This window comes from Eretmochelys imbricata, chromosome 1 (genome assembly GCF_965152235.1).
Source record: "Eretmochelys imbricata isolate rEreImb1 chromosome 1, rEreImb1.hap1, whole genome shotgun sequence".
Taxonomy (NCBI): domain Eukaryota; kingdom Metazoa; phylum Chordata; order Testudines; family Cheloniidae; genus Eretmochelys; species Eretmochelys imbricata.
In genome coordinates, this window is record NC_135572.1 from 120,096,281 (window position 1) to 120,121,918 (window position 25,638).

A 25,638-nucleotide genomic window follows, 5' to 3' on the forward strand; every position below is an offset into this window, starting at 1 on the left:
GAACCTGAGGTTTGAGTGTCTATATTAATTCTCAACCCTATGTTAAGAATTTTTTAGTCTGGGCTTGAAACAGTGAGGGCTCTGGCGTCCACACTCAGCACACAGACTCGAGTCAATCCAACCACATCTCAAACTCCCAAAATGTGGCTGTTCTAGCCCTTTGCTTGTGGTACACTGTGGGAAAGGTTTCCTGCCCACCCTGCACATTACAGGAAGTTTGAACAGCCTGCCAGCACAGCCTGCCACGCAACATGGAGGAGACCCCTTTTCAAGAAGTTCTCTTGCTTGCGTTTTCACTGCTGTGTCAGGAAATGGGCAGAGCTTCCATGACACACTGGTGGACATTTCGACGGCGTTTTCTTACCCAGGAAAGGCACCTGAGAGCATGTTGGCTGGAGCAGGAGAAGGACAAGAAAGCAGAAGAGGGAAGAGCTCCCAGCGGCTGATGCTGCTCATTACACTCGCTATAGCCGCTGATGCTCCCTGCATAAACCAGCGCTTTTGGCACAGGCCCACAAGCACAGACTGGTGGGAATCACATGGTCATGCAGACCTGGGATGACCAGCAGTGGGTCCAGAACTTTCACATGAAGAAAGCTTACATTTTTGGAGTTTTGAGTAGCTTGCCTTAGCCCTCCAGGGTAAAGACACACGCATGAGGCACTGTTGGAAATGCCCACAGACCTGTTTGGATGCCAGTGGCATCAATGCTGTCTGCATTACTGTAGCTTGCTGTACTCTACACAATCTTTGAAGCCAGAGGTGAGCCATTTCCCCCTGAATGGACCTATGAGAAGCAAGGGGCCACTGAATCGGTACACTCAGCCAGCAAGTGCGGCTACCACAGCTGGAGCTGGATGCACCTGGGCAACAGAGATGCTTTGTGCTCCCACATTATGGACTGGCATGGTCCCATGGAAGAGGAAGATTAGTACTTCTATGAACGTGCTTGTGGGGGTTGAAGCTATTTGGTTTCGGGGGGTGTCAGTGCTAGGGAGAGATAGGGGCTTGATTGCCATGCAACGTAGTTATGAATGATATGACAACTTACAAAAAGGGTGGGATGATTCACGGTATGGATTCATATAAGGAAGTGATTGAAGAGTGGATTGCTGTACGTACTTCCTCATTGTTCCTGATCATGGGTTTAGCTTGATTATTTCAATACCGATTGTATGATGAGGTGCAGGGATAGCAATAAACTTTCCTGATGACATAAAAAACTTTATTGTAAACTTGTGTTAAAACAGTACAACTGTCACCCATTGCCAAGCAGAGCGGTTGCCATTACAACACCCAAACACCAGTTACAAAACAACATTTCCAAAACGAAACAGAAGTAGAGGAAAAGTGCAAACAGGACAGAACCCCCCACGTTGCTGCATGTCATAGAATATCAGGGTTGGAATTAACTCTGATATTCTAGGTTGGTCACCTAGTCCAACCCCCTGCTCAAAGCAGGACCAATCCCCAACTAAATCATCCCAGCCAGGGCTTTGTCAAGCCTGACCTTAAAAATACCTAAAGAAGGAGATTCCACCACCTCCCTAGATAACCCATTCCAGTGTTTCACCACCCTCCTAGTGAAAAAGGTTTTCCTAATATCCAACCTAAACCTCCCCCACTGCAACTTGAGACCATTACTCCTCGTTCTGTCATCTGCTATCACTGAGAGCAGTCTAGATTCATCCTCTTTGGAACCCCCTTTCAGGTAGTTGAAAGCAGGTATCAAATCCCCCCTCATTCTTCTCTTCTGCAGACTAAACAATCCCAGTTCCCTCAGCCTCTCCTCATAAGTCATGTGTTCCAGTCCCCTAATCATTTTTGTTGCCCTCCGCTGGACGTTTTCCAATTTTTCCACATCCTTCTTGTAGTGTGGGGCCCAAAACTGGACACAATACTCCAGATGAGTCCTCACCAGTGTCGAATAGAGGGGAACGATCACGTCCCTCGATCTGCTGGCAATGCCCCTACTTATACGTCCCAAAATGCCATTGGCCTTCTTGGGCACACTGTTGACTCATATCCAGCTTCTTGTCCACTGTAACCCCTAGGTCCTTTTCTGCAGAACTGCTGCCTAGCCATTCGGTCCCTAGTCTGTAGCGGTGTATGGGATTCTTCCGTCTTAAGTGCAGGACTCTACACTTGTCCTTGTTGAACCTCATCAGATTTCTTTTGGCCCAATCCTCTAATTTGTTTAGGTCCCCCTGTATCCTATCCCTACCCTCCAGCGTATCTACCTCTCCTCCCAGTTTCGTGTCATCTGCAAACTTGCTGAGGGTGCAATCCACTCCATCCTCCAGAAAGTTAATGAAGATATTGAACAAAACTGGCCCGAGGACTGACCCTTGGGGCACTCCACTTGATACCGGCTGCCAACTTAACATGGAGCCATTGATCACTACCCGTTGAGCCCGACAATCTAGCCAGCTTTCTATCCACCTGATAGTCCATTCATCCAGCCCATACTTCTTTAACTTGCTGGCAAGAATACTGTGGGAGACCGTGTCAAAAGCTTTGCTAAAGTCAAGGAACAACACATCCACTGTTTTCCCCTCATCCACAGAGCCAGTTATCATAGAAGGCAATTAGATTAGTCAGGCATGACTTGCCCTTGGTGAATCCATGCTGACTGTTCCTGATCACTTTCCTCTCCTCTAAGTGCTTCAGAATTGATTCCTTGAGGACCTGCTCCATGATTTTTCCAGGGACTGAGGTGAGGCTGACTGGCCTGTAGTTCCCAGGATCCTCCTTCTTCCCTTTTTTAAAGATGGGCACTACATTAGCCTTTTTCCAGTCGTCCGGGACCTCGCCTGATCACCATGAGTTTTCAAAGATAATGGCCAATGGCTCTGCAATCACATCTGCCAACTCCTTTAGCACTCTCGGATGCAGCGCATCCGGCCCCATGGACTTGTGCTCGTCCAGCTTTGCTAAATAGTCCCGAACCACTTCTTTCTCCACAGAGGGCTGGTCACCTCCTCCCCATGCTATGCTGCCCTGTGCAGCAGTCTGGGAGCTGACATTGTTCGTGAAGACAGAGGCAAAAAAAGCATTGAGTACATTAGCTTTTTCCACATCCTCTGTCACTAGGTTGCCACCCTCATTCAGTAAGGGGCCCACATTTTCCTTGACTTTCTTCTTGTCCCCTATCCCCCAGTTCTTCTTTCCCCGTTTTCCATATGCTTGGTACCAGGGAGGGGGGTTCAGGTGTCCACAGGAGGGGAAGTCAGAACGGAGGGCTGCGTGGGGTTTAGTTTGCCCTGCCCAGCTGCTCCTGGGGCCCAATTGCATGGGCCACTCAGATACGGAGTGTTCCAAGCTGTTTCTAGACCAAAGGGACGTGACAGAGGAACCATGCCATGGTGTGAGAGAGGCAGCAGGAGCCGTTACTCTTGCATCCATGATGGAGATGAGTCACTTAAATAGTTCTCTCTGCTGAGCTCTGTCCTCCTCCCTTAACCGCCCTTCCTGTTCCAGGAACTGTTTAGCAAGTGCCTGCTCCCTTGCTGAAACCCTGTCCTCAAGCTGTGAAGTGAGCCTCAGCCTTTTCTCCTGCCTCTCGGATGCCCTTTCTCTAGTCATAAGTCCTTCTGTTTCTGGTACTGAACCTGCTCATTGGCCCTCTCCGAAACTTCAACCATCAGTTCATCACAGAAATGCTTCCTTTTGGAATGGTCCATGAAGGTATGTTGGGCCAGGCTTGTGCTGCGCTGAGGGCAAGGTGGGGAGGTACAGCAGCCAGGTAAGGTCCAGGAGCCTGCAGGACAAGAAACAGGGTTATTGTCTCACATAGCTCAATGGAGGAATGCAGAAATAATTCTTGTGGAATTTCAAGGACATAAAGTGTTCCATTTCACAACTGAACTGCAATATATTGTGAGAGGGATGCTTCAGTCCACAGAATCTTCCTGGATACAGCCTGGTTAATCTCAACTAAAGTAGTGCAGAGACAATGGTAAGTTAAAAATTCTAAGCTCATTTGGTTTTACAAAAAATTGCATAACTGTTTGGGTTTGGGGTAGAATGGTCAGTGGTCTTGCTACAAAGCTTTCTCTATCATTTCAGGCCTTACACATTCTGGAGGACTTAACTGTTCTTGTGGTGCCATGTTGGCAAAGGGAAATATTATTCCATCCTGCTGGTGGGAAAGTGATAGTACATGCAGTCAAATGTATAGTGGTTGAATATCTATGAGTGGAGTGGGCTGGTCAGCTACCGAGGTGGCCCTGAAGCATACATCCTTCACCACAGCATGGTTACCTATGTGGAGTTCCTGCTTCAGGAAAAGTTTTCAACTATCAGCATCCAGGATTGGCTCAGAATTCATGAGAGAATCAACAGGATGCTGCATTCGCTTTCCACCTGGCTTACCCTGTTATGGCTTCGTGCAAACATGCAGACCTCCACAGCCTTCCTCCACCCCACAGCCAGCACATTTTTGGACAAAAACTGAAACCCCAGTCATTTGTCACCTATGGGCGGCATGAATTACCTCTAACTGAAATGGACTCGATTTGGAAATGGAAAACATTTCCTCAAACACACGCCCAGAGTTCTCTGTTTCCAGGCGGCTCCATAGACATTTGAGTGTTTACATAGCAGCAAACCTAAAGACACAGCTGTGTAATGCTATTATTTTTAAGAAATAGGAATTCCCCTAGCAAAAATCTGTGCCTTCCCAGTAAAAATACTCTTTAAAGGTGTACTTTACTACAATCCATTACTAGCAAATACATACTGCTAAGCTAGGTCTCTCATAACTTTTGCATTGGTTCATAGAGTAGAAATTCCTCCCATTATGGTATCAATAAATATTAGCATGGAGCCAGAAACTTACCAGGCTCAGGGGTGGCTGTGACGGGTTCCCCCCAGGGTACCACCTGGAACTGGGGTACCACTGAGCTCCCCCGACCCACCAGTTTGGGCTCCGTTTACACTGTACAGCTGTGACAAGCTGCCCAGACCACATGTAGGGACACACCTAGCTGCAGTTACATGCAGACGCTGTGACCAGTCCTGCATGGGAAGGCTCCAATTAGGGAACTTCCTAGCTACTCAGGCACACACCTCCATTGGAGGGTAAACCCCAAATTATACTATCTTGCGCTGCACAGGGAACTGTACAGTGTAAGCTCATGAAATTCGCCCCATCCCTCAATGTGGACAGGAATACGCAACAGCTTTCTGCCCTCAGTTATGACTCCCACACACTGGTTTTAAACAAAGCAAAAACAAATTAACTACAAAAGATAGCTTTTAAGTGATTATAAGGGATAGCAAACAGATGAAAGCAGATTACTTAGCAAATAAACGAAAACGCTCTTTAAACTTAATATACTACAAGATTGGATATGAATAGAAAATTCTCACCCTAAGAGATGGTACAAGCAGGCTGCAGGTTCTTAAGGAGCAAGCTGCACTTGCTTTACAGCTTGGAATCCCTAGGTGTTCCATTCACAGGCTTAAAATCCCTTTAGTCTGGATCCAGCACTTCCCCCAGTTCAGTCTTTGTTCCTCAGGTGTTTCCAGGAGTCTCTTTGGGTGGGGAGTCAGTGAAGAACCACGGTGATGTCACTCCCCTGCCTTATACAGCTTTTGCATATGGTGGGAACCTAAGTTCCCTCTAAGCTGCGCAGCTGTGTGGCCGCGCAGGTGGCTATAAAGGGCCACGCAGGTGGCTATAAAGGGCCACGCAGGTGTGCAGCCACAGGGATCTGGGGAGAGGAAAGAGGTAGGCGGGAAGGGGAGCAAGTTGGCGGTGTGCAGGGATGCCGTGGGGAGAGGCACTTCTCCCCCGGCCCTGGAGCTGCTGCTGGAGTGGAGAGGGCTGGGGAGAATCCCCTGGGGCAGCCTGGACCCCAAACTCCTCAGCCCCAGCCCCACCCCAGAGCCCTCACTCCCCTCCATACCCCAGCCTCCTACCCCAGACCTGAGCACCCCCCACACACACTCCGAACCCCTTGGTCCCACCCCTGCCACACATCACCTCCATATTGGTGCACATAACAAAATTCAATCCGCACATAGATATAAAAAATTAGAGGGAAAGTTGGCGGCAATGCTTTGTTTCAAAGCTTGGTTCCCACACCAGTCAGTGGGAAAATACTGACATCCCAAGATGGAGTCCAGCACCAGGTGACCTGGTCACATGTCCCTGTAGTGTCACACCAGCCATTACTCAGAGGCTGTCTGTAGTATCCTCAGGAAGGCTCCCCAGGTGGGAGATAAGGTTCTCCTAAGGCCTATTGTTTCTTCCTAATGGCTCATGAACCTGAATGGGCCCTTCCCAGCGAACCATCTAGACTGAGAGCCTTTTGCTTAGTGGATGTTGTTCATTTGTAACTACATTTTGAAATACAAATCATAGAATCATAAAATATCAGGGTTGGAAGGGACCCGTGAAGGTCATCTAGTCCAACCCCCTGCTCGAAGCAGGACCAATTCCCAGTTAAATCATCCCAACCAGAGCTTTGTCAAGCCTGACCTTAAAAACCTCTAAGGAAGGAGATTCTACCACCTCCCTAGGTAACGCATTCCAGTGTTTCACCACCCTCTTAGTGAAAAAGTTTTTCCTAATATCCAATCTAAACCTCCCCCACTGCAACTTGAGACCATTACTCCTCGTTCTGTCATCTGCTACCATTGAGAACAGTCTAGAGCCATCCTCTTTGGAACCCCCTTTCAGGTAGTTGAAAGCAGCTATCAAATCCCCCCTCATTCTTCTCTTCTGCAGGCTAAACAATCCCAGCTCCCTCAGCCTCTCCTCATAAGTCATGTGTTCTAGACCCCTAATCATTTTTGTTGCCCTTCGCTGGACTCTCTCCAATTTATCCACATCCTTCTTGTAGTGAGGGGCCCAAAACTGGACACAGTACTCCAGATGAGGCCTCACCAATGTCGAATAGAGGGGAACGATCACGTCCCTCGATCTGCTCGCTATGCCCCTACTTATACATCCCAAAATGCCATTGACCTTCTTGGCAACAAGGGCACACTGCTGACTCATATCCAGCTTCTCGTCCACTGTCACCCCTAGGTCCTTTTCCGCAGAACTGCTGCCTAGCCATTCGGTCCCTAGTCTGTAGCGGTGCATTGGATTCTTCCATCCTAAGTGCAGGACCCTGCACTTATCCTTATTGAACCTCATCAGATTTCTTTTGGCCCAATCCTCCAATTTGTCTAGGTCCTTCTGTATCCTATCCCTCCCTTCCAGCGTATCTACCACTCCTCCCAGTTTAGTATCATCCGCAATACATAGTCAATATTCATAACTTTGGATACAAAAATGATACATGCATACAAATAGGATAATCATATTCAGCAAATCATAACCTTTCCAATGACACCTCACATGAATTATTTGTAATAAAATTTGTCATAATCATATCATAATATCACTGTGAAGAATATGGGGTGCAGTGTCACAGTGGCTTCTGTCCCTTTTGTGTCTGCTGCAGGCACAGTAGCAGAATATTCCTCAGGGCTAGTCTCAAACAGCTCCTCCAAGTATGGACCCAGAATTTGCTGCTTCAAAGCCTGCTCTGGGACCAGTTTCAGCAACAGAGTCAGAGCTCAGTCGGTGCCTGCTGCTGGCTCCGATCTGTCCCCATGCTGGATTCTGGGGCCAGCAGGGCACCATCCTGGCTGAGCAGGTCATCATGCGCTATAGTTGGCTCTGTCTGGGTGCAGCGCCCAGCACCCGGTCAAACTCCTCATAAAATGGGAGCTGCCCGAGGTATGGTTCTGGTCCCTGGTCTTCCAATTCTCACTCTTGAGCTGCTTAATCCACTCCCTGCACTGGGCACCGGTTTGCAAAGCTGCTGGCTCCTTCACTGTCTGCTGGTATGCGTGATCATTCCTGGTGCTTCTACTCAAGTCCACAGTTATGCTAGCCTCAGACCAGAGATTCACCAAAATCTGGCTGTGCTCCCATAACCATGAAGCAGCGCAATTTGCAAAAGGCGTGCTCTGTTCAGTCTCCATTGCAAACACAGAAGACTCTCTGATGGTGCGTTTGCAGCTCAGTGGTCAGAAGACAATGGAAGGGTTAATGCTGACTCACGGAACTGCTGCTGTACACCCAAGGGGGTGGTTTCTGTTTTCACCTGAGTTGACTGGAGAGTCTTGGGATGGAATGGACAAAGGAAATTGGCCCATGGGCTTGTGGAATACTTTTTGAAGACTCCCAGGACCTGATTCAAGCGGGTTGAATTCCTGCACAGCAATGGAGCTCTGTTACCAGGTCTGTCACTTCTTCCAGCTCCAAAGCATGCGCTGCCACACCCAGTCTTTTCTAGGAGGTTTATTTCTTTTAACAAGGGTTATCAAACAAACAGAAAATAGTTTAACTCCATTCTTGGCCCCAGGCTTCAGGGCCACCCTTCCCAAGGGTCTCTGGCACTCTAGCTCCTAGCAGCTTCCCAGTCTCAACCAGCTCTGCTCTCCTCTTGGAGCAACAGAGATGCTCCTTGCTCCAGGGACCCACCTCAGGAGCTAACTCCACTTCAGTGTGGGCCTTTCCTCCCTAGGGCACAGCCTGTCTCAGTCCTTTCTTTCCAGCTGCCCACTAGCAACCTCTATAGATCCAGGTGTAGCCCAGCCCTCTTTGATTAGTGGATTGGTCTCACCTGCTCTGATCCAGGGGCTCTGGGTTTAGTCTGTCCACAGGGACCAGCTGCCCTGTGGCAGGCTCAAACTCTTCATCCCAGCTTGACTCAGATTTGGTCCCTATACCCCCAAAGAGTCCATAGGTCTGAGCCTGAGTCTGAGAGATTTGTGTGTAGATGGAAGTGGGGTTTTGGCTGAAGCCTGAGTTTGTCTGTGCTTACGTTGCAATGTAGACATACCCTTAGAGCCAAATTCAGCCCTGTTGTAATGTTATTGAGTGGCAAAACTCCCACTGACTTTCCTTAGGGGAAACTTCTGTTGTTAGTACCCAGATGACTAGGTCCTGGGGATCTCTGTTAGGGCAGAAGGAAAGGAATCTGCCTCAGGTTATGGAACAGGAGTGTATCTGCTCTTTCTCCAGTTCTTCATCTACAGAACTTGAATAGCCTTGGCACTGTTTGTGCCCATTCTAAATAGTGGGAATGGCCAATGGAACCAGTAGTGTTCCTGCCTCCTCCTGTAGGGCACACAGCCATGCATAAACTGTACACGCTTCTGAAATAGAGCCCCTCTCCCCGGTGCAATGGAATTGCAGGAGGAGGGCAGGATTTGGGACTTACTGTGACAGACGTATATTTGAAAAGAGTCTCTCTTACTGATGTAGAAATTTACTGCACTAGAAAATAAACAAGCTTGTCCTAACCTATTGTGCTGGTATTCTTTGGAGGACACTGGCCCTGCTGCTCCTGAAAGTTTATTGTGTTGTTTTCTTAGTATGATGCATTTTATTTATTTATACAGCACCTTTGAGCCAAATAAAGTAGACAGTCGTGAAAGCTGCCTTCAGCCAAATTACCAAACATCCTGTCCGATCCAGCAGAGCAGGTAACACGTTATCAGCCAGTCTCAGCATTTACAAAACGTTACTCTGCAGACTGTACTTAAGATTATTGTTCATTAGAAATGCTGGATGTGAGTTTTGTTTTCGGTGTGCTGCTGCTGTTATTTAATATTTATGTTACAGCAGGGCCTCGAGGCTCCAGTCCAGAATCTATTGATCGGGACATACAGGAGCATGAAACACAGACACTGGGAGGAATTTTAAAGCAAAAGGCTGCAGCTCTATTAAGTTTTTAACTTTAATGCAGGGGGATTCCTCTCCCCTCCCCCGCAACCAAAAACAACAAACAACAACAAAAAAGCCCCAGGGTTTTACATTTACCAGGGCCCAGTGCAAAATTTAATGGCCTCCATACCAAACAACCAATATTCAGGTTTGGCCCTCTTCAGCCTAGCCCCTTGCACCTCTTAATCCTCTCACCCTCTCCCAATGAGGGAAGATTAGCATCCACATGAAGGGTGCCTCAGTCTGTGAAGACTTCAAGTCTCTCCTGCTTTCTCCAGGCTAATAGGATCTACCAGTCATCTTCCAGGCTCATGTTTATCTCTGAGAGTTGGCCTTTTTTGAGCCTTTCACCTGCACTGGATACCAGGTGCAAGTGGCAATGAAATTACAAACTCAAGTGCAACTTTTAAGTCATGCCCTTGCTCCTTATTAACCTAAAATCAGGCCTCCAAATTGCTGCAAGGAAGGCCAAAAAAACCCAACCCCAAACAAAAATTGGACACTGTGTCAAACCTGACCTAAGGGAAAAATTCCTTCTTAATTATTTATAGGGTAGAGCAGTAGCTGCAGCAGGATGGCTGTTGCGTGCTCTGAGGGCCTCACATACAAGAAGAGGAAGGATGAAAGACACATAATCAATTCTCCATTCAACTCCACAGCCCCGACAATAGCAACAGGGAGATGCGGAGAAATTGCTTCTCCCCCCACACACACATCTCACTCCCCGCTCACTTGTGTTTGGTGCAGGGGTCATGGGGAAGAGGAAGCCCCAGAGCAGCCACATCTGCCCCTCCATTCTCTTTCCTCTCAGGACCGCAATCAAGCATCTCCCCACTGAGACAGTGGTGGGGTATTGTGCGGAGTAGGAGTGCAAGAATGCGGTCAACCTAAAAGGCTCAGAGCTTGCTGGTGCCACCTCAAAAATGTCTGGGGAAGGGCTAGAAGGGGTAGAACTAGGCCAGCCTGTACTGATGGATTCCATTTAGCTCTGATTAGATCTTTAAAATGCCCTCCTTGCCCCCTCCAGCACAACCACCCCTGAGTGCCTGGGTTGCAAAGTACACAACCCTCAGGTGAATCTGGCCCTGCATTTAGAATTATGATTTAAGTTCCTTTTATTACATGCAATTGTTTTACATTATGGAAGCAGTAGTGTGGTTTTTATAATACTTCAGTAATGCTATCTCTGAAGAACATTAAAATATGCACTTGGCTACAGTTTTGATGGTTCATTGAACTTTTACTACCTTTTTTAATGTATCATCATAAAGCACCATGCACAGCGAGAAATAATGTACAAATGGTAAATTATGTAAATAAAACTGAAAACTACACAATATATCAAAATAGATGAAAAATGTGTGTTTGAATGCAGTTATAATTAAAATTGTGTATTGGAATCTAAGCTATGTAGTACCTGGTAATTCCAATGATGTTGACTTCCAAAGAGATTGTTTTTGTAAATACTGCTAGATTATTTTGTGAAGTAATGCTTTTATTGATTTGCTTTGTATGATTCATTTTTGACTACATGAATTTACATTTCTTTTGCTAAATTATCTGCTAGACTAAATATAATTCACAGAAGATGGCAGATAACCAAGATGGTAAAGGGAGGTTCTCAGACTCATTGTAATCTGGCACGTATATACATTACATAGAGAAACACACACACAAACCTGCATTTCACCTGCGTCGTAACACCATTCTTAGACTGTCAGCAGTCCGGAAATTCTAAAAGGTTGCTATTGGAAGGAGAGTGATTATAATGCTTGGAGCCATGCTAGCTCATGCTGTGATCATGTGCAACATAACAAGTAATGGACATGCTGTATTTCCTGCTGGCTTTTGACAAGTTTCTAAAGAAAGTGGTGGTAATACAAGTGAAAGGACTTCTGGACAGTAGTGAATTGTTTGATAAATTTAATCCAGGAGTCAGCCACAGACATGGTCCTGAGATTGCCCTTGAAAATTATGAATGATCTGCATACCACTGTGGAAAAAGAAGCCTGTCCTTGTTGTACTATCAGAACCCTCAGTGAGGTTTTTTATTTTGTAAATGACTGGATTCTATGGCACTGCCTAGGTGACTAGCTAGATGTGACTGAGAATGTGTTGAACTGGTTCCAGCTGCATTTGATGGAGCTACCCAGTCAGTATAGCTGGGTAAATTCTCATCAAGAGGAGCTGGTTTCATATAATGGCACATTATTCCACCTCATCCCAATGAGAATTCACCCAGGTTCCTGAGTTGGCGCCGATGCTTGGCAGTCTTTCAGTTGCCTTTTAAAGAGCAATGTGAGGGATATAGTCTGTGTTGTAACGCATCTCTGCTTTGCTGAAGAAGTTTATAGCCATATCAATATTGAGATATTCAGAAACAAAAAAGTTTGATATACAGCTAAGGTTGTAAACAGATGGTCAAAAAGTTAATTGTGCACACTAACTGAAGTCACACTTCTGCTAAGAAACAAAGCCAATTTTGTTCTCACTTACATTGGCGTAAATCTGGAGTAACACCATTGAAGTCAATGGAGATACACCAGTGTAAGTAAGAAGATAATCAGGCGCAACCCCCCGAAAAATAGGAGACCATGAATTAACTTTACAAAACTCCCATTTCTGTTACTCACCTTCCACCGCAATTTAATAAGCAGCCTAATACCTCCTAACCCTTTAGCCCTAAATAGTTGCCTTCCTTTCCCTGGTCTTTCAGTTTTTCCCATGCTGAATTGCGAGATCAGCTACAAGCACCTTCTGGCAGAGAACCCCAGGGGCACACCTTAGGCTAAGAATCCAAAGTGGGTTTAGGCTCAGACCTTCCTTTTATTTCTTCTCAGAGATCAAAGGATTTCTTACTTCACCTCAGGATGCCTCCCAACAGCAACATCCAAAACAAGCAACAACTCAAATATTGCTTAAATAAAAGGAAGTTTATTCCATGTAGGAAAATGAGAGAATCCATGGGAATAAAAAGTCTGAGATTACCACAAATACTGATATTCCCACAAATCTCATTGGAGAGGTCCAGTCACAGATGAAGTTTAGGTAAATGGAAAAGATCTTAAAAGATATACAGATTCAAAATCATTATACCTCAATAGTCTGTAGTACTAGAAAAACATTTAACATACTCTGTTGTGAATTTCACAGGTAATCATGTGCATCATCTGAGAAAGGTATAATATATAAAGTGCACAGGATCTGAGCTAGACATGCTGAATAATTAAGTTGTCCAGGGGTTCTGGACAATATGTAAGGTGCACTGGGGATGTGTCACAGCTGCTAATCTTCAGATCATGATAGTCCATCGTGCTCCTGAGATAGTGTATCTGCAAGAAGCCTACAGAACATTCTGAAGATTTCACTTCAGAACGTAATCATTTTTAAATGATCTGTAATGCTGGATTTAAAGGGGCAAAAGGCACTTGTGTACAAATTGCAAACCCAGACTAAACAGGAAACTTCAACCCTTCCTTGTTTTGGAGAGATTCCATAATAAAAAAGCATTCAAAAAATTTTAAACCAGCCAAAACATGATATTATTGGCCTGGATCTTAAAAACAAAACAGCAAATTTACATAAAATCTAACAAGAAATTTCATCTTCCAACTCTCTGACAACATACAAATTTGTAAACAGATTACAATGTTTGCAGTTTTGTGGCATTGGATTTCAAAATTGTAGTTCTAATAGAAAGTCACGCACATTTTTCACTGTGGAGAGTTGAGTGCTTCTTCCCAGGGTGTGCCTGTGCTGACACTGTAGACACACACCTACGTATTTCCTTAAACGTTCCCTTACTCTTAATATCTCGAAGAAATCTAAATGGGGCTGGATTTCTGGATTTATGAATATGGACTTTTCTACTTAAATGAATTGGGGACAATATCACAACTTAGAAAAATATGTGTTAATTCAGTCTTACAGTCCCTCCAAAGTCACTGTAAATGACATAGGTGAAATCTGTATGAATTAGACCTAGCTATAAAACTTAATATTTAATTGTTTTAAATATTGCTTCCATTGAAATTCTAACTCCCAACACTCTGAAACTTGAGGAAAGTTCAGATCCAGATTCAAATCTAAATTTTACAGGTTGGGCCTATCTCTATAAATAGTGCCAAGTTCTGATACCCTTACTTCTGTGGGGTAGCACCATGCTCTACAAGTAGTCCCATTGACTTCAGAAGGGCTGTTCATGGAGTAACCTACAATTACTGCTTGAAAGAGTACTATATTAGAGCGCACTAGGGTACCTTTAGTACACACCAACAGGGTCTGCACAGACTAATCCATGAGCAACAGGTTAGTGTGCTTTAGAAATCACACCCCCACAATGCGCCTTATCCCACGGAGTAGACAAGCCCTTTGGCTCAGTGCATCGTGGTAGAACCTGAAAAGGCAGAGATTATTACTTAAGTAATGCACGTCTCATGTTAATACTTTCATTGCTAATCATAACTCTGCAGAATAACTTGGTAATCATAACTCTGGAGCAGTGTCTATGCTGTTACAAGCTAGCGAGCAATTTACAGTTAACTTCTATATAAGTAGAATATAATTACATTGCATTATCTTACTTTGCTTTTGCAGGCTGTCAGGACACTTCAAACAAACAAATTATACATGCAATTTATATATGCATGGTGGTGTATGGTGGGATAAAAGTTTTAATGACATGAGTTTGGGATGATCTTGCAAGTGAAAAAGGTGATAAATCCAAACATCTGCCACCACTTGCTATCACATATTTTGTTTCATAGAATCATAGAAATCTAGGGCTGGAAGGGACCTCAAGAAGTCATATAGTCCAGTGTTTCTCACTGACTGGTCCGTGGACCAGCACTGGTCCCTGAGATCACCCTGATACAGTTTAGGAAGGCAGCAAGCCGGTCCCTGGTATCAAAAAGGTTGAGAAACACTGATTTCTAGTCCATCTGCCTGCACGGACGCAGGATTCAGTATAGCTAGACCAATTCTGACTGTTGTTTGTCTAACCTGATCTTTAAAATCTCCAATCATGAGGATTCCATACACACTAAGACAATCTGGGGGTCTCAATGGACACAGGAGGTATTTTAGCTGTGATGGATTGGGAGGTATTAGAATTTAAAACTGTCATTAGTCCAGCTCTGCAATCTTGGAAAAGGGATCATTGTAACTCTGGGGTGAAATTCCACATTGAGGGGGACAAAAAGAAACATTTTGAACTAAGATGTTGTTTTTTTCTTTTTTGTTTTTTTGTTATTATGGAAAAGCAGTAGACTCTCCTCTGCACAGTTAACGTTGCAACCAGTTCCCACTATAGAGCATTTTCCCCTACCTATATCTTTGAAAATTGCTAGATTTACTCAAAAAGCAAAGGCTCTGCTAAATTTGAAGAAAATGTGTGAAATATTCGTCAGAGGTCATTAAAAATTACCCACATGTCAAATTTTACTTCTGTCTAACCTTACTGAGGCCTTGGCTACACTTGCAAGTTAGAGTGCATTAAATCAGCCCCGAGCGCCCTAACTCCTGAGGTGTCCACACTGGCAAGACACTTAGAGCGCCTGGACTCTGCAGCTGGAGCGCTCCTGGTAATCCACCTCCACGAGAAGCGTAGAGCTTGCTGTGCCCCAGCTGAAACGCCCGGGTGTCATTGTGGACAACACGTTGCATTACTGCACTGTGATTGGCCTCTGGAAACGTCCTATAATCTCTTGAAGTCAAGTGGCCACTCTGGTCATTGCTTTGAACTCGGTTGCAGGCATGCAGATATCCCCTTTCAAAGCTCTGTTCTGACAGCCGGCTGCTTCTCTGCTCCGGGACACAGAGCAACCATTACTGTGGAATGCTGCTGCTGTTGCCGAGGCAGGCATTTGTGTGTGTGTGCGTGTGAGAGAGAGAGAGAGAGAGATGGGGTTGGGGGCTGATACCAGGGTTTCCCCCTGCCACTGCCTGAACTTACAAGACAGCATGCTGACACGCTCTCTGCCCCCCCAAAACACACGGTCTCTCCCCCCACATACACACAACACACTCCCTGTCACACTCCACACCCCCCATCTGAAAAGCACGCTGCAGCCACTTGCACACTGGGATAGCTATCACAATGCACTGCTCTCTGTGGCGTTGCAAGAGCTGCTAATGTGGCCACACCACTGTGCTTGCAGCTGGCATTGTGAACACACAGCAGCATTTCCCCTGCTGTTGTCTCTGAGGGCCGGTTTAACTCCCGGCGCTCTACATCTGCAAGTGTAGCCCTGCCCTTAGTCTCCCATGATCTTAAAACCAGCTTGTTGTCATACCTCCAAACTATAATTAAATCTCCTGGAATATGTATGCAACCAGCTGCATATAAAGGAAACAGGTGAAACAAATTTCCAAATTGCAACATTTCATTATTAAGAAATTAAGCACAGTGACTAATTGGGGGAGGGGACTCAGTGTTGGTTCTGTTGGTTTCCACAGCAGTTATGGATCCAGTACCACTCCTGTTATTGTCAGTGGTAGCTTTATGACTCATCCTATCCTGCTGACCTAAACACTTTAAATCTACGTCTTCACTGAGCTACATCAAAGGAAAAAAAAGGAAAAAAAATTTAAACTTGGGAAATTCCTGTGACATTGGCAGACCAGATGCCAGCTCATGCCAAGGCCCTTGGGCCTCACTGAACGCTGACAAACACGTAGCTGAAACCAGCCTGGCTCACCTGCCTGTTACTGGTGTTAAAATAGGGGTTAAGCTTATAAGAATTTGTTTAATGTTTAGACTTTATGAAATGCTTGTAGGATGCTGCATGTATTAATCTTACTTATAACATCTGTAGCCCATGGCATAAGGTTATTTTAAGTGTTTGCATTGTAACCATCAGTAATTGTGTAAGTCATCAAACAAGAAAGGAGCATTAGTTAACGCAGACATGCTGGCTTCCTACAGAAGGTGTTAGGTCCTACCCACCATGAAGGCCCATTGAGTCCAAATGAGCCATTGTGAAACATCAAAGAATAAAGATGGTGATTGCTCCCCCCAGTGCCCATGAAGGAGTGATCTGCAGGTGGACTCATCCCATCAGCTTAAACTCTGAGAAAAAGGAATAAAAATCCCAGACAAGAAGGAACTGTGTCCCTGTGTTGCTTGAACTCTGAAGGGTGAAGGTTCTTAAACATAAACAAGAGATCCCAAGTTGTTTTGCCTTGTTTAGCCCTAGAGGACTTATAGAACTTGCACATTACAGCAGCTTGTATTACCTTTTGGACCTAAGACCGTAACTCATTTGTGTGTGTGTATGTTTACCTGGTTTAACCTGGTAAATAACTCTCATTTCTTTTCTTAGTTACTAAGTCTTTAATTAGTTTATTATAGGATTGGCTACAAGCAATGTCTTTAATATAGGATCTGAGGTGCAATTGACCTACGTGACTGGTCCTTTGGGACTGGGAATAACATGAATGTTGTTGTGATTTTTGGTGTAAGGGACCATCTGTCACAAAGGCAGGCTTGCCTGGGTGGCGTGATAGATCGGAGTGCCCAAGGGAACTGTCTGTGACTCCATGTTAAGGCTGTTATCGTGCTTGAAGAGCTCACTCTTGATACCTGGTTGGTGAAATCTAAGTATAGAACTCACAACCAGTTTGGGGCTTATGCCCTAGTTTGTAACAGTCTGCCCTGAAGTTGGTACCCATGCTTGTGAGTCACTCCAGACAGCTTGACAATTTCCCAAACTCAAAAAACGTCCTTTTTCAAAAATAATTAAGATTGCTAAGTGACCGTAATATAGATACCTATCGGCATTTACAATACCCAAGTACTTAAAAAGAAATGCAATGAGTAGTTAAGAATATCATAAATCCCATTTGTCAGATTTCTTTCTGAGAAGTTTTCCCTGCAAACAAGCATATTAAAAGATCATGAGGGCAGAGTTCTTACTGAAGGTGATGATATTAGGGCTGTCAAGTGATTAAAAAAATTAATTGCTATTAATCGCACTGTTAACAATAATAGAATATCCAATAATAGAATACTATTTATTTAAATATTTTTGGATGTTTTGTACATTTTCAAATATATTGATGCTTCAACCACCATTCCAGGGGACGTGCGTCCATGCTGATGACAGGTTCTGCTCGATAACAATCCAAAGCAGTGCGAACCAACGCATGTTCATTTTCATTATCTGAGTCAGATGCCACCAGGAGAAGGTTGATTTTCTTTTTTGGTGGTTCGGGTTCTGTAGTTTCCGCATCAGAGTGTTGCTCTTTTAAGACTTCTGAAAGCATGCTCCACATCTCGTCCCTCTCAGATTTTGGAAGGCACTTCAGATTCTTAAACCTTGGGTCGAGTGCTGTAGCTATCTTTAGAAATCTCACATTGGTACCTTCTTTGCGTTTTGTCAAATCCACAGTGAAAGTGTTCTTAAAATAAACAATATGTGCTGGATTATCATCTGAGACTGCTATAACATGAAATATATGCAGAATGCAGGTAAAAGAGCAGGGGACACACTATTCTCCCCCAAGGAGTCCAGTCACAAATTTAATTAACGCACTATTTTTTAATGAGCGTCATCAACATGGAAGCATGTCCTCTGAAATGGTGGCCAAAGCATGAAGAGGCATATGAATGTTTAGTATATCTGGCACCTAAATACCTTGCAATGCCAGCTACAAAAGTGCCATGCAAATGCCTGTTCTCACTTTCTGGTGACGTAAATAAGAAGAGGACAGCATTAGCTCCTGTAAATGTAAACAAACTTGTTTGTCTTAGTGATTGGCTGAACAAGAAGTAGGACTGAGTCGACTTGTAGGCGCTGAAGTTTTACATTGTTTTGTTTTTCAATGCAGTTACGTGACAAAAAAAATCTGCATTTGTAAGTTGCACTTTCACGACAAAGAGATTGCACTACAGTACTTGCATGAAGTGAACTGAAAAATACTATTTCTTTTGTTTATCATTTTTACAGTCCAAATATTTCTAATCAAAAATATATCCTTTGATTTCAGTTACAACACAGAATACAATATATATGATAATGTAGCAAAACCATCCAAAATGCTTAATAAATTTAAATTGGTATTCCATTGTTTAACAATGCAATTAAAATTGCGATTAATTGCAATATTTTAAATCATGATTAATTTTTTTAGTTAATTGCATGAGTTAACTGTGATTAATTGACAGCCAAAGATTATATCAAATATGGATGGAGAGATTCTTGTGCCAATCTGTGTGCCTCATCAGAGCCACGTAGGGTATGTCTACACTGCAGTAAGACACCTGCTGCTGGGCTGTGTCTGCTGACTCAGGCTCAGGCTCTGTGGGTATAAAATTGCAGTGTAGATGTTTGTGTTTGGGTTGGAGCCTGGTCCTGGGACCTTCTTCCCTTTTTAAAAATGAAGCCTGGGAAAGCACTCAGGGGTAGATAACACTCCAGCAGAATTGCTAAAATTGATCAGTGACCATGGTATGGATCTCATGTGGGAAATTTGCAAGTGTATGGATGATTAGAAATTGGCCAGACAGCTGGACAAAGGGAATCTTTCTGCCCTTACCAAAGATAAGAGATATAACAGAGTACAGTAACTATCATACCATTTCTCTGATATTGCACACAAGTCAAGTGTTGTTCAACATAATTCAGGATTGCATAAAGCAAATGATAAAAGCATAATTAAGGTTAAGATTTTGTCATGCTTATTTTTAGTAAACATCATGGACAGGTCACGGGCAATAAACAAAAATTCACGGAAGCCCGTGATCTGCACCCACTGCTGCTGCAGCTGTGGGGTCCCCCCACCACCCATGGCGGCTGGGAGTTGCAGGGGTCCCCACCATGGCTTGGAGCTCCAGGACCAGGGACTGGGAACTGTGGGGGCCCCCCACCACCTGTGGCAGTTGGGAACTCTGTGGTCCCCCCCACCATCCACCGTGGCTAGGAACACCGGCATCGCCCTGCCACCCACAGCGGCTGGGAGCTCAGGTTCCCCCTCCCCTGTCCATGGCCGCTGGGAGCTGCAGGGCCCTGCCAGCTGACAGCTCTAGCCCCACTGCCTCAGGGCTAAAGTGGAAAAATGTCACGGAGGTCTCTGGAAGTCACAGAATCCGTGACTTCCATGACATAATCTTAGCCATAAGCATAACTACCACCATAACAAGCTGGTTTTGATGAGACAGACATGATCAAATCATGAATGTCTGCCATATTATTGAAAAATGCAGGGAATACAGTCACCCACTGATCATGTGCTTCATTGACTACTCCAAAGCATTTGATACCATCTGACGTGACTGTCTCTGGAGGATACAAGCAGACGTGGTGGATTCCAAAACATCTCATTGAACCCACTGCAAACCTCTAGTGTCAACCAGGGTGCAAGCAATAGTGGGCAACAGTTTTCCACTGGGCAGGGTCTGAGACGAGGGTGCACTCTGTCCCCATGGCTTTTCAATATGGGGACAGAATTTATTATGAGACGAGCCCTGGAGGGTTTTGTTAAAGTGGAAGGAATGGAGGCGGGGGGGGGGGGGGTTGTTGAACACCTCTTAACTGACCTCAGATATGTTGAAACTAATGCTGCTGAAAAGAAGGAAAATTGAAGCCTTTGAGATGTGGTGCTTGCGTCTTTCCTGGACGGAAAAGAAGATGGATGCTTATGTTAGAAATATTATTAGAGAGAAGCAACCTCTGCTCTTAGAAATCCACGGGCACAAACTAATGTACTTTGGTCACATCAGGCATAGAAATGGAAATAACTTCACAAAAGTTACCATGGAAAGAATGGTGGGGGGTCATCAAAGTAGGGGATGGCCAGCGAGCAACTGATAGGTGGTGTGCAGCAGTTTACTGGGAAGTCAGCTACTGAGTGTGCAAAGTGATCAATGGATCAAGAAGGTTTCCAAAAATTCTGCTATGATTTCACCAGTATTCAGACATGGATAAATGGACTTTATTTACTTTAAAGAAGCTATTTGGATACTAAAATCAAGATAATAAAAACGATACATGAAGAGAAACAACAATCTAGCAATCCATGGATCTGAGTAATGGTATTGTGTTGTGATGAAATATGCATTTCTTTATACTTGAAAGAAATTACCATTATTATTTGCTTATTATGACCCTGATCCTGAAAACACTTACGCACGTTTTACTTTACTACCATCATGAGTCTTCTTCAGTGATGTCTTCAATCCAGAGATTGTCAGCCACCGCTATCCATCTTTTGCAATCATGATGGACCATCATGAGTAGCCCCATTTATTTCAGCGTGACTACTCAAGATAGTAAAATTAAGCATATGTATAAGTGCTTGTAGGCTCAGTGTCTGTGTGGGCAGTATAAGGTTTAGGATGGTCTTAACTGTTCATTTCCTTGCTGTGAAGTGCTTGGGTTATGTAAAGTGTGTGATATTTGTTATCAGTTAGCAATCTTGAACTATTTTTAAGGAAGGCTTTGGGAGTCGGAATGTATAGTACACGTTTGATAGTGAAGATAATGATGGAATCTTCTGTTGTCAGTTTGACAGATGAGCTACGGTCACATACTGTGGGTCCTGAGATAAGACCAAAGACCAATTCCGGACCTGCAGCTCTGTCCAGGGTGCCACAGGTGAAAACAGTTGCAGACGAATTGTGCACTGCTTTTAGCTTTGTGCCTTGCACGTCTCTCCTTGATTGCGGCAGTCTGGGAGCTATCAAAGTCTTTCTCTCCAATGTGGCAGAGCGGCCGCCATCAGACCTTGTCATGCTCTAAGAGCTCCCAGGTGTTAGGGTGAATATCGCAAGATTGGAGGTTGGCCTTAAGAGTGTTTTAGTAACATTTTCTTGATCTGACCCCCAAACAAGTTCCAGTCTGCAGTTCTCCGTAGAAAATGCCCTTTGATATTCTACTGTCAGACATACGGACCACATGACTGCACCATCTCATCTGTGCTTTCCCTATAAAAGCTTCGATGCCTGTGATGTTGCAGCTCCCAAGGACCACTGTGTTAGGAACCGTATCTTGCCATTCAACTCCCATTATCTGCCACAGACATCGTAGGTGGAATAGGTCCAAGTGTTTTATATGGCATTGATAAGTAGTCCATGTATCGCAGCCATGAAGAAATGTGGTGATGACCATGGTGCAATAAACATCTATTTTTGTTTGCAGTCGGACAGCATATTCATTCCAGGGATGATGCTGAAGTTTTCCAAAGGCATGGCTGACTGCACCAATGTGTTTCATAATGTCATCATCAATTATTGTGTCTTGTGAAACAACACTGCCTGAGTAGCAAAATTTGCCAGTGACCTTGAGTGGTATATCATCAATGGACCCAACTGGAGTAGTGGCAGTACTTTCCAGTCGAGGCTGGACCGTGACCTCTGTCTTTGTTTAGGCTGATCGTTAAGCCAAAACCTTTTGCTGCACATACAAAGCAGTCCCCAAGCAACTGAATATCCCTGAAATTGTGAGCCAATAGCATGGTCATCAGTGAACAGTAATTCACAATGATTGTCTTCCTAACTTTTGTCTTCATACACAGGCAATGCAAATTCAAGACACCTCCATCCATATGGTACTGCATACAAATGCCACAATCAATGTGTCTGAATGCATCTATTAGAACAGCTGCAAACATGATGCTGAATAATGTCAGAGCAAGAACACAGCCTTCTTTTGCTCCATTTGTGACAATGAAAGGAGCTGAGAGGCAGCCTTGGTCAAGGACACAAATCTGCATTCCTGCATGAAAAGATTTAATAATGTGGATGAACCTATTAGGGCAACCAAACTAGTCCACAGGCCATCTCTATTCAGAGTCAAAGGCCGTAGTAAGATCAACAAAAATTACGTATGGGTCTTGATTCTGCTCCCAACATTTCTCCTGAACTTTCCGGAGTGCAAAGATCTTGTCTGAAGTACCATGCCCAGGGGAGAGGCCACCTTGGCTTTCAGGCAGTATCTTCTCTGCAAATTGATCAATTAGCTGGTTTAGGTGAGTATTTTTCCTGCAGTGGCAAGGAGCGAGATGCCACAATGGTTATTGCAAGAGGCCTGATTGCCTTTCCTTTTGTACAGGTGAATGATACATCTTTAAATTCCTGTGGCACAGCCTCCTGTTCCCAAAACTTTAGGTAGAGACCAGTGGGCTTCCTGATCAGCTCATGGCCCCACACTTGAAGATCTCTACGGGAATAGCATCTGGACCCACTGCTGTGCCATGTGACATTTGCTTGACAGCCCTAAGCAGCACACAACAACTATGTTAAAAGAACTTTATTAAGGTTGCCAAGTCCAGCACTCAAGAGATAGAAAATGCCAGAATTCAGGTTGCTTTTGTAATCTAATTCAGCCCACTTGTGTTTATGCATTATGATGCAATCTTTAGTGACAAGATCACATACTATTTTTTCCATATGACCCCTGCCGCATTCAGTAGCCAGGATGGACAGCACTCACTTAATGAGCAGCTGTTCGATATTTGTTTTATCCTTATTGTTCAGTGTGTGGGCTGATGCCCCATTTACTGCACATTATTCAAACCCTGTTCTGAAGACTGAATTATTAATTTTCTCATGGGCTTTCACAAACATTAATTTATTTTCACATCACCTCTGTGAGATGACCGGATATTATTATCCCCATTATACAGATAGAAGACGGAGGCACAAAGAGATCAAGGTCTAAAGTATCGTCTAATTTAGGATGCCCAATTTGAGATACCTATGATATGATTTTTCAGACCATGAAGTCTTATGCAGCACTTTATATGTTCAAAGCACTGCTCTCATTGAGTTCACCAGGAGCTGTGAGTGCTCAGCACTTCTGAATATCAGACCCGTGGGTCTCAAGTAAGGCATCCAGAAAATGAGGAACACACAATTAGTGATCATCTGTGAAAAATTTGGTTTAAGTGACTTGCCCAGCATTATACAGGGATTCTGTAGCAGAGGCAGGGATAGAATCCAGTTCTCCAGGCAGCAGTCACCTTACCCATGAAACCATCCTTTCTCTTCCTGCAAGCCCCTGCCCCATTCATGACAACCTTCCAGATTCTGCAACATAATGAAGCAGGGGTCCATATACAAATAGTCTCCTTTACTACACAATCCTGATTCATACCCAGAGCATGTCCAACCTATGCACTAAATGAGGCTGGGATTCTGTGGAAAAAATAGTATGTGATTATGAAAAAACTGTATCTTAATGCATAAACCCAAGGGGGCCAAATTAAGGTTGCCCAGGCAACCTTAATTCTGGCATTTCTTAACTTTTGAATGCTTGCATATATGTATTACTATTATATATATATATATATAAAAATAATGATACCTGTCTGCAGCTGCTTAGAAATTTGGAACATTAGAAGTAGTCCTGGCAAGTATGGATTAGTGGGCAGATGAGACAGTCAGATATTAAAAATGAATATTCTATAACGCATGGTTGCAGAAATTAAGGAAATGTATCACATTTTCAGCACTGCTGCATGGATATTTCATAAAACATCTTTCATTCTAACCTGAGAAAGAATTTGCTTGTGTCCAAATATGATCTGAAAGTTTCATCTTACCTCTTTACTTTCTTCCTTATTTATTTATTTTCATTTCTCTGTTTGCTTTCTCTGTTTAGTACCTGTGTCTGTTTTGAAGATCAAAACTGCATTAATTTGGGAAGCAGTTTATATAAGCCATAAAAACAAATTTTATTAATTTTTTTCTTTGAATTATTAACTTCTGAAGAACGAGAACAGCCATAAATGCTATTGTTTTCACAGGGAGCAATCTGGAAATACAAAATGCATGTTTCCATTTTAAGTATATTTTCTTTGCAAAAATGTTTGCAAATCAGGTTTGAAATAAGGGATAAAATAACTTGAAAATGTTTTGCACTTCAAAAATAGTAAAATATATTCTTATTCTTATTTGTAGACCACGCAATGCAGATCACTTTATGCAAGAAGCTAAACGGAAGAAGCATAAAGCAGATGCAATGGTGAGAACATTTTCTTTCCAGTTATGTTGTTCTGTATTATTTGTGTAATGGAACTTCTTCATCAGTGTAACACAGCTAGGGTAATTATAAAATCTATTATCAGGATGGCTGGGCTTGTTAAATTAAGAAGTGGTTATACAATCAAGTATTCATAGCCCAATAAACTATGACTTAAACAAATAACAACTTACAGGGATCAACTCTTGGATAAATGAAAAATTCCATTTATTCCTTTGCTTTAATGAGTAGCTATAGTAATAGACCCAGATTTTGAAAGGTATTTCGGAGTTGTGACTCTCAGTGTTGCATCATCTAGCTGGTTTAGGAACCTAAATCTCATTGTCAAAGGGATTTAGGCACTTAGGAGCCTAAAACCCACTGACTGTCAATAGTACCTAAATACCTTTTGAAAATGCACCTAAATACCTTTTGAAAATGAGATTTAGGCTCCTAAATCAGTTGGGCATTGCAACGCTGAGCTCCACAGCACATAAATACCTTTTAAAATCTGGGTGGCAGTGACTCTATGAGATTTCCAAAATGTCTTTTTTTTTCTGGAGAGCTAGCTGGCTAGCCACTGGCTTGATATACCGTAACTGTGCTCAGTGGATCAGTCCAAAGCCCATAGAAGCCAAAGGAAAGACTCCCACTGATCTCAAAGGACTCGGGACAAAGCCTCACTGCTCCAAGGCGAAAAGACTCCTGTTTTCATTACAGATACTTCCTGCCAAAATAATATCAACACACAGATAATCATTTCTCTGTCGGGCCTCTAGGTAACTCCTGACACAACTGACCATGGCAATAACAAATTCCTGACCCAGGCTTTGGTTGCTCTAATGGGGCAGCCAAGGTTTCCCTGTAACAAAGTGGTGACTGAGGCTATATGTAGAACTGAGGCACTCCTCCCCTTCCCGAGGTGTGCCACAGAGAACAGGG

At 43.8% G+C, this 25,638-nt stretch overlaps 1 protein-coding gene across 1 annotated transcript in view; it reads left to right on the forward strand.

Moving 5' to 3' along the window:
- The window catches only part of AFF3 (ALF transcription elongation factor 3), a 465,059-nt gene that overhangs the window by 426,097 nt on the left and 13,324 nt on the right, over positions 1–25,638 (forward strand). The window contains exon 16 of the mRNA XM_077810373.1: positions 24,636–24,699. Coding sequence (XP_077666499.1) covers positions 24,636–24,699 — 64 coding nt within the window. The remainder of the gene's footprint in view (positions 1–24,635; positions 24,700–25,638) is intronic.